The sequence below is a fragment of the Pecten maximus genome, chromosome 17 (genome assembly GCF_902652985.1).
Source record: "Pecten maximus chromosome 17, xPecMax1.1, whole genome shotgun sequence".
In the NCBI taxonomy this organism is placed as follows: domain Eukaryota; kingdom Metazoa; phylum Mollusca; class Bivalvia; order Pectinida; family Pectinidae; genus Pecten; species Pecten maximus.
Genome location: NC_047031.1, coordinates 841,717 through 851,961, shown reverse-complemented (window position 1 = coordinate 851,961; position 10,245 = coordinate 841,717). Strand labels below are relative to the sequence as shown.

Below are 10,245 nucleotides of genomic sequence, written 5' to 3'. Positions count from 1 at the left end.
TGAATAAATTACATCAACAATTCGTATTGATATCACTTTATTCCTTGAATTAATGATATCAATAATGGAATTATTCATATGAATAAATCGAATAAATGATAACCATTAATTATGTCGCCCCCTAAGTTTCGGAGAGACATATTGCTTTGTTCCCGCGAGGAGGGGATGCTTGGGATTGCATTTGAGTTTTGTAAGTCAGAGCTCACATGATCTGCTACTGAAAATATTAAATTTATTCATACGTTTGTTTCCGTGCGATAACTTGTATTCTTGTTAACACATTGTCTCCATTAAAAAAAAATTGTATTTATTTAGTTTTTCAAGATTTTCAGCATAGTCAAATACAAACATATAACCCATATACGCTTATCTTAAACGGAACTCGGAACTGGGACCAAAACCCGTAAAGCTTATACATAGTTGTTCCGTTTTTCTTAAACGGTACTCGGAACTGGTTAAACGGAACTCGGAACCGGTTCCGAGTTCCGTTTTACTTAAACGGAACTCGGAACTTGTTAAACGGAACTCGGAACTGGGACCAAAAACCAGTAAAGCTAATACATAGTATTTCAGTTTTTCTTAAACGGAACTCGGAACTGGGACCAAAACCAATAAAGCTAAAACATAGTATTTCAGTTTTTCTTAAACGGAACTCGGAGCTGGGACCAAAACCAATAAAGCTAATACATAGTATTCCAGTTTTTCTTAAACGGAACTCGGAACTGGGACCAAAACCAATAAAGCTAATACATAGTATTTCAGTTTTTCTTAAACGGAAATCGGAACTGGGACCAAAACCAATAAAGCTAATACATAATATTTCAGTTTTTCTTAAACGGAACTCGGAACTGGGACTAAAAACCAATAAAGCTAATACATAGTATTTCAGTTTTTCTTAAACGGAACTCGGACCAAAACCAATAAAGCTAATACATAACATTTCAGTTTTTCTTAAACAGAACTCGGAACTGGTTCCGAGTTCCATTTATCTTAAACGGAACTCGGAACCAACTCCGAGTTCCGTTTTACTTAAACGGAACTCGCAACCAACTTCAGACTCCCTCAAGAAAAATACATTATCATAATCCTCTGAAAACAGTCGCTGTTTACATTGTCAAATCCTCAGACACAAGTCGTTGTTTACATTGTCAAATCCTCAGACACAAGTCGTTGTTTACATTGTCAAATCCTCAGACACAAGTCGTTATTTACATTGTCAAATCCTCAGACACAAGACGTTGTTTACATTGTCAAATCGTCAGACACAAGTCGTTGTTTACATTGTCAAATCGTCAGACACAAGTCGTTGTTTACATTGTGAAATCGTCAGTTACTAGTCATTATTTACGTTGTCATAATCATCATTGAGATCATAATACACTGTACACGTTTCATCTAGTGCCTTTACAATTATTGACATATTGTTATAATGACGAATTGTACCTCCATATAGAGAACAGTACAAAAAAATAAAACATGGAAAACAATTCTGACGATAAACAAGCGAATTACACAAAAAATAATCCAAGGTGAAAGTTTCTAATATTCAAGCATCTAACACATCAAACATGCGACTATTGTATTATATGTATATAAACATACTAGAAATCGACATGTCTAACATGCTTGAAATATAATGGAAAAACATAGTTGACAAACTGTCTGGTATTCAGATACATATCTGACTATTAGATAAAGATCTAATATGAAATGGTACTACAGCTATAACGAAGGTCTGATACTCTAGGTGATTTTTGGCTGAACTATAGATATAACAACGTTTGGTTAACTGATCGCTTTTCACTCATCTTGTTTTCGTACTCTGTATCACTGACGATAATACGATAATATGGATTCAATGAAATATAGCATTATGCCGGTTGTGTATCTGTTGCATTCTCCTAGACAAACCACATTTGTGTTGACTTAATATCAGTCAGTATCCAGTATGTGTTTTTCTCTCATCCATATGGCTTCAGTCCGAGGGTGGATACGAAATCTTTGCTGGTACACGTTGTTTTTTCAATTGTCTAACCTGGTACACGTTGTTTTTTCAATTGTCTAACCTGGTACACGTTGTTGGTTTCAATTGTCTAACCTGGTACACGTTGTGTTTTCAATTGTCTAACTTGGTACACGTTGTGTTTTCAATTGTCTAACTTGGTACACGCTGTGTTTTCAATTGTCTAACCTGGTACACATTGTGTTTTCAATTGTCTAACCTGGAACACATTGTGTTTTCAATTGTCTAATCTGGAACACATTGTGTCGTCAGTGTTTTACTCTAGCACACATTGTGTCGTCAGTATTTTACTCTAGCACACATTGTGTCGTCAGTATTTTACTCTAGCACGCATTGTGTCGTGAGTGTTTTACTCTGGTACACGTTGTGACGTGAGTGTTTTACTATGGTACACATTGTGTCGTGAGTGTTTTACTATGGTACTCACTGTGTCGTGAGTGTTTTACTATGGTACACATTGTGTCGTGAGTGTTTTACTATGGTACACATTGTGTCGTGAGTGTTTTACTCTGGTACACATTTTGTCGTCAGTATTTTACTCTAGCACACATTATGTCGTTAGTGTTTTACTCTGGCACATGTTGTGTCGTTAGTGTTTTACTCTGGCACATGTTGTGTCGTTAGTGTTTTACTCTATTACACGTTATTTCGTCAGGATTCTGAAACGAAAATAAAATTGCTTTGATTGACTATTTATTTAAAAACCTATAGCAGGTTTTAAACATTCATAGTACGTAAATTAGCAAAACTGAAATGACATTAATCAAAGGCTGAAAGTATTATTGGTTAAGAAGAGTAATGGCTTATTTTCTCATACCTCTTCTTTTCCCAATTAATAAATTGGATTAAACACCTTTTAAAACCATTACGGACAATGACTGATAAATATTAAAAACAAATTAGGTAGAGGAGTCTACAGGAGTTAAACTGAATCAAAGATACCAGAATATGTAAAGATCAAAGGGAATTTCCAACGAAACTGTACCTATATAAGCTTTAATGCCATGATGACTGATTCTGTGTCCATGTCGCATTCCTGCATCGCCAGCAAAACTGTGTTCAGTGTCGGCGGAGGTTTGATTTCCGTAATGACAGCTTCCAGCAAAGCTTTTATCTTGGCACGAGTTGGTTTGTTTCGGTAATTGTCGTCAAACTCTTCAATAGTTTTTGGCGGGAATCCAAGCTCCAGGAACATGTTGAAGTATGTTTTAATATCCACACATCCAACAATGTATGGAACATCACCTGATGATAAAGTTTTTTGCAACATTCTATCTGGCAATCTATCGTCTGAAAAGAACACAAGATAACGTACAGAGCAAAAAAATTAACAACGAGAAAATATATATCCCTCTACCATATTATGAGTCTAACTCACATGTCACTGAATGTATTGTTGTTTACATGTCATCCTCTGATTAAAAACGGGAAAATCCATAATTTAAAGAATTTTTACAAGAAACGGCAGAAGTAGTGTTAGGTATGATTGACATAAAATAATCGAAAATCTAAAAGTAAATACATTTGCTAAACTATCTACGTTATGCTTTTTCATTGAGCATTGCAGGTAAGCATTTACCTAAGACAATATTTACAATTTCAAACTGACGTATATTAGGATTATGAAATGATTCCTAAAATAAATTCGTTACAGTAAAGGTAATTTATTTAAGTACTCATCAATCGACAGACACTACATAATTATATTTATGCATTCTGTTGCCTTTTGATAACTTGTAGATTCCTTACCTTCATAGATTGTTTTCCTGTTACAGTCAATGATGTTTGTGAGGTGCGTAGGATCCATTCCGTGCAGTGACATTGCCCCGGCTACAGTCTTGAACTTGATATCTGCCTTCTTTTTGAGCAATCGATGGAAAATTTTCGTGATCTGAGATCTGAGAGCGAGATGGCGGTGCTCTTCTTTCTCCTGCTCAAGTTCTTCAATAAGACAGCCCAGTCCGACGAAGAATGTCTGGTATGCACCTCCAATGTATCTGGAGACTCTTCCAATCTCTTTGCACGTTAGATTTCTATCCGGTAACACAGCAGTTAACTCTGTAACACACGTACGCCAAAATTGCAACTTGTGATTGCTGAAACTTAATAAAGAAATCTACCGCATACGTTAATTCAAAGGTCAAATTTTAGAATTGAAATAGTTTTTTTCAAGGGGAAGTGTGTAATTATAATCGAAATAACTACAATATTTCCCGACATTATGAATTGGCCGGTTAACCAGTCGTACGTATTATATTAATAACATATCATTGAGATAAAAGTATGCCCATTAAACATAATCAAAAACGTTGACGGATTATACGCATCTATTAACTTACGGAAACCCAGTTATTACCAAGATTAATTATAATGAAATCTAATGCAAAGAAACGGCTAATGAAAAATTGACTTACCGTCGTTGAACGTTGCATTCCGTTCGGTCTATAAAACAAAAGCAAACAAATACTTATTATAACGGGCTTCGTTACACACGACCGTCACAAATGATATTGTTGATATGTCAACATGATTTGTAGTGTAATACAACTCTGTCATACAACGGAAATTTAAATTCCCATCAGCGTGTCAAAATTTGAAACAGAACTTACGGAAATAATCGTTGTAAAATAATACATCTTGACACCAAATCAGTGCAAATTCTTACAATATTCAAAATCCATATACAAGACGTAAGGAAATGGCGGCCATATTGCTTAACCACAAGTCAAATACCGTACATTTAGCGTCAACAATAGCATATCTCATCTATCATTCAATATATGCGCAATCTAACACTCCAAATAATCAGTTAAATCGATACCTTTTGATCGGGGTCTTTGAACCAGAAGCGGACGTCTTCTTTGTCTATCCATCCTTCTCCACTTAAACCGAAGCAATGTAGGCATGGAGTCTTCTGGAGATCGTCTACTCTCACCATCTTATCACTGGAATCAAACCTGTAGTCGTTGTGTAGGTAGAATTGGTATTTCAGGTGGTTTTGATGATTTTGTTCAAGAATACGCCGGAGAAGAAATCCAAGAATGTAGATTACGTTAACTCCAGCTCCTGTTTGCTTTGATTTATTCTTATCTGTTTTGAACATTGTGATCTTCATGGCATTATCTCTGCAGTTGATTGCTATGTTCCAAAGATAATCCAGTGCCAGGCAAGCAAAGCCACGCTGGATGAACTTTAAGCCATCATGCCCTGGTTCATTTAGTCGTTGGAACCTGTGGATACAGGAGGCAATCATCTTGTCCCACAATGCGTGTGGGATGAATGGGTTGTTGAACGTGAGACAAAGAGTGACACTTGAAACAGTGTCAGGATCATCAAGTATTTGGTGAAATATCTCCGGATCGGCGGTCTGAAGCATACATGGTACTATGAAGTAGTCAACCTCAACGTTTGAATCGTCTGGTATTGGTTTTGCAAGAAGACTATGAGTTTCCATCACGATGCAGAGTGCGTCTTTGTTGTTAAGAAACCTTTCTTCCCCCCAAAGCTGTGTGAGAAATTCCATTGGAAGAACACCGGACTTTTCATATTGTTTCCACTTTTGTTCCAGCATGGTGGGTAGGTTGCTTCTAAACTTTATATCCGTAATAATTGCTTTGAATGCATCAATTGTCCACTGCGGCTGGAGCACTACAAATGGACTGTTACCGTGGAGATCAAAGCAATGGAATGAGCCTGTGAATTTCAGATTTCTGTAAAATAATGAACATTTGAAAATCAGTATACCATAGCAACGGATGGGTGTAGAAAATGTTTGTTTTTGCATTTCTACTTACCTAAGGAAATCCTTGATTTCCCGTTCCTCTAACGGTACAGGTAACCCGCGGTTAAGCTGTAGCAACTCATCATAGGTTAGAATGATGCGGCCTTTGTTTTTCAATCTAACCAGTTCATGCTCTAATGCAACCCATTTTGCAGGGACAGGTTTCTCCCATTGGGACTGGAATGGGGCGATCTCAATGACCTTCTGCCAGACTAATTCGTAGACGTGTTGGTTTATCGTGGAATCATTCAAGTTTGCAATTGGAAACGCGTCTTGGATATGGTTTTCCATAATTTCTCGTAGTTGCTGATCATCGTAAATCTTCTCAAGTACATTTCCAAACAATCTTTTTTGCTCTTCTGGCTGCATTTTAAATGAATTCAATTTGATATAATCTTATTTAGAATATTTTGGATTTATAAACTAGCAGTGCAATGATCTATTAACGTCGTAATTATAGTGCAATATCCTTAGGGAAGATGGTACATCGTTATGATTATAACATTTGATATCATATAGTGGTGGAAATCCATTCAATCGTTTATGGTACATTTACAGCTTTTCATACGTATTTAACACCAAATTGGTCAATGCGATAATAGTTATGTTTTGAAGTGAGATTATAATGCATATTTAAGACCCTTACATCAGGCGATACCTGGTCTAGGTGTGAGCCGACCAGGATTATTGGTGGCGTCCTTTTGCCGTCTGCTCCGTCATCAATAGCATAAGTTGCAATGTTTTTCAGCCAATATTCAGTTATTTCTGTCAACATAGGTTACACAATTTAAAATTCTAGGTATATAAGTGTTGGAATTACATATAACATAATGACCATGAATACGTTAAACAAATAGAGAATCCAAAGATTAGTTAGAAGGAGAGGACAGGAGTCAGTAAATTACCGTAGCCTGCCACTGATCGGTTCGAATCCAGACACATCGCCACGTCAAACACTACGACGAAAACCATGTTGCTGGACATAAAACAGTGATGTGTGTTGTAAAACACCTTTTCTCCTCCGAAATCATAGATTGTGACAAAACCTTTCACCTCTTCATCACCTTCTTCTGTCTCGGTGCGCATTATCTCATCTATATTGTTTATTTGTTCTTGAGATAATTCTTGCTTAGTGAGCTTTATTTCGTCTTCAATTTGTCTTTTAACCGAAGGTGATTCATCGACAATTTGTGTCATTTCTGAAACATCAATACAGCGCGATATATTCATTCAATCAAAATAGATGATTTATATATTGGAAAGCTATTTATCGTTTCTTGGCGTGACATTATTTTAAATCCACGATCAGACAAGTGTACTTACCTTTTGGTTGTTTTCGGAATGATAGCTTCTGTAAGAATCGTTTTAGTCTCTTTCTTATACCTGTTGTACAACATAAGAAACATTTTCACTTCAAGATATTAAGTTTTGTTGCCCTAATGATAATCACCTTGTGTACATTTTCCATTTTGACGTGCACTCTATTTATCATAGCCGACGAAATAAATGGGTACCTCACTGAGCATAAAATAAATCGCATATGTTGGAAAACGGACGACAAAACACATGGACTGTGAAATAACAGTACCGGACATTTTCTTCTCCCAGCCTTTGGATGAAGACTATGAAATAGCCCATCGTAAGTGATAATCATATTCCTCAGGATAAAATCACGCAACTTAAATTTTGACTTGTGGCTACATAGGCCCAAAGCTTTGATCAACCAGGCCAATGGAAATATTTGATACGGTTTGTTTAAGATGTGTAAGATACATTCCCAAATAATATTCTTAATAGTTTAAACCACCAAGGACCCTTGTCATTTAACTTTGACATCATACAACATATTCTAGTTCTACCGTGTTTCCAAAAATAACTAGAACTGTCGCCAGGATGGCTGACTAATACACCCGCAATCTGCACGAGTCAATGGTGAATTGAAACTGTTAATTAAAGGCTAACTAAGATAACCCAGTGATAAAGTGACCAGTTGCCATAGCAACAATAATTTTGAGAAAATGAAAGTGAGATGCACATCTACACATCTACACAAACTTAAAGTTAGGTTTTTTTATCGGAAAACCTGTTTAAAGTGACCAGTTGCCATAGCAACCATAATTTTGAAAAAAAAAGAAAATGGCATGCACATCTATACATGGTCCTCTATATTTGTGTGAAGTTTCATTGGAATCGGCCGATCGGTTTAGGAGGAGTTGTCCGGACAAAATGCGTCTACAGACAGACGGACGGACGGACGACGGAAGGACGGACAGATAGCCTGATTCCAGTGTACCCCCCTAAGTTCGTTGCGGGGGTATAATGAAGGAATGGTTACCTGTCTTTTCCACTTTCGACGGTGCAGACGATGTTGATGCGACCATAGTTGACGGGTTTGTGTTGCCTTCAGTATCATGCTCTTGTTCATTAACATGCTCCGATCCAGTACTATTTTCCCCATCTCGGTATCGATCAATTATTCGCTTTAAGCGATGACGTCCGGTCTCAATTTCTCCGTCTTTGTCGAGTGTTTGTCGATATCCGGTGTTCGGGTTGTAGGCTATGTAGTTTATATAGAAGTCGGCCGTATCAGTCGACAGCGGACCATCTTTAGGTATGCTTTCTTGTTTTATTTGTCTAACAAAACAAGACTTACCTACTCCTTTATGGCCAACCACAGTTATGGTGATATTGCAAGGCTTTTCAATATTCTCCTGTATTCTCAACGTAAATTCCTCTTGCTTTTGTTGCTTCTCCTGTCGTATTTGTTCTTAATACAAATAATAATATCTAGATTTAATAAAAGGTTCGTTCACACATCATATACAAACATGCAAATAATTTCAACACTCTCAGCATTTCCCCCCGAGTGCCTGTAATATTACAAATATTGAAGTATCAGACGGTAAGCTAACATCAACATTTACGCATGTGGGTTAATGTTGCGTTTCATTTTTTACTCATTAGTGTATATATGTAAAATATACATTGTTGTACATTGTTGCAACTTGTACATTTCAATGACGTCACATTGTTTACAGATCCCGCGTTGTGTCTGCACTGCTTGACACGAAGGCTTCATTCTGTGTTTGTTAGTGTTTTTGTTAGTTTTCTTATAATTCAATTGATAAGGTATGATAAAACAATCCAAATCAATATGAGGTGTGAATATAATTTTAAGTTGAAACAGCATGTTGCGAAAAATACTTCAACTTTCACTTTGTCAGTGCATTCGTGATCGCGGCTTCGATCGGCTGTCATGGCAACGACGAGGACGGTGGTTTTATTCCAGTGTTGAATTTTCAAACTTGCATGTACAGCCGAAAACATCTAACTATATCTTATGTATATGGAAATCATCTGTAAATAATTAATTGAATTAATTACGATCCATTGCATTAGTTTATTAACGTCTGTTCGTTTATATAAGCCGATTTCGATACTTAAAACACTGAAGAGTTCCAATATTGGAGAATGAACATTAACACTTGCTCTATTAATCACCCTAGAGAACCCGACTACCCTAAATCAATATTTACGAAACAGGTAAGAGCGTAAAGGTAATTGTATAAAAACAACGAAAAGTGCTGTACATTCTTACGAAAATGACAAAGATCGTCAAAAATATTTAAAAAGTAGTCAATTAATCAGCACTTTGTCAATTAAAACCAGTTTATAGCGCCGTTATGTAACTATACGTGAATAAATAGAATAATGTACAGCACTTTTTCTTGGTTTCTTAGTACGATGAATAAGTGTTTCATATTTGTTTGCACGACAAAATACGTTAGTTGGGTGCTCTGGCCATATGTACCGACCAAGTGTTAATGTAGTCCTTCGTGCCGGTCACGTGACCACGCGAGAACACGAGAACCGACGAAAGCATTCCGATAAAGATGTTGGACACCTAACATTAAAATCCGATCAAGAAAACAAACAGAACTAACCGGGAAATCATTAAGAATTGAATTTGTTTTAAAACATAACGATTTTGTTTCTTCTTAATTATAAATGCCTCATTAACCTGCATGCGTAGTTGGTCATCGCACTGTTAAATTCTCATGAAGTAAAATGTATAAAATTCAACAGACAATTTCAATTAATTATTATTAGACAATGTTCAGTTTAGAAGTGCATGCTGAGAAAACGTTAAGTGAATAATCATGTTTGGGGGTAGCATGCAACTTCATAATATAATGTCTTCTACAGCATATTTTTATATACAGACATGGGACGTCAAGTTTACAATGAAGGACAAGACATAACAAAAACACTTTGATGGAAGGCGAACGGTCTAGGAATAAATAGTCATAAATATGTACCATGAGGTACAGCATGTAAAAACAACTATTTAGATTTTACATTTCAAATTGAAACACCGGGAAAGCTTCACCAACAGCAAAGCCTAGCGCGAGACAAAAACGCTCACGACATTATATTGTTG

General features: G+C 36.4%; 1 protein-coding gene across 2 annotated transcripts; it reads right to left on the bottom strand.

The window, feature by feature from the left end:
• Nucleotides 1–1,025: 1,025 nt before the first annotated feature.
• On the bottom strand, nt 1,026–8,785 carry LOC117316015. Of its 2 annotated transcripts, XM_033870502.1 has the most exons (10): nt 8,140–8,785; nt 7,128–7,187; nt 6,710–7,003; nt 6,451–6,569; nt 5,818–6,167; nt 4,845–5,733; nt 4,438–4,465; nt 3,773–4,081; nt 3,009–3,313; nt 1,026–2,682 (listed from the first exon to the last, which is right to left on the bottom strand). In XM_033870502.1, the coding sequence occupies exons 1-9, from the start codon at nt 8,183–8,185 to the stop codon at nt 3,009–3,011; spliced, it is 2,400 nt and encodes a 799-aa protein (XP_033726393.1). In that variant the 5' UTR covers nt 8,186–8,785; the 3' UTR covers nt 1,026–2,682. The 2 variants fall into 2 exon arrangements, with proteins under 2 accessions (XP_033726393.1, XP_033726394.1); XM_033870503.1 differs by lacking the exon at nt 7,128–7,187.
• Between the last annotated feature and the right edge of the window lie 1,460 nt (nt 8,786–10,245).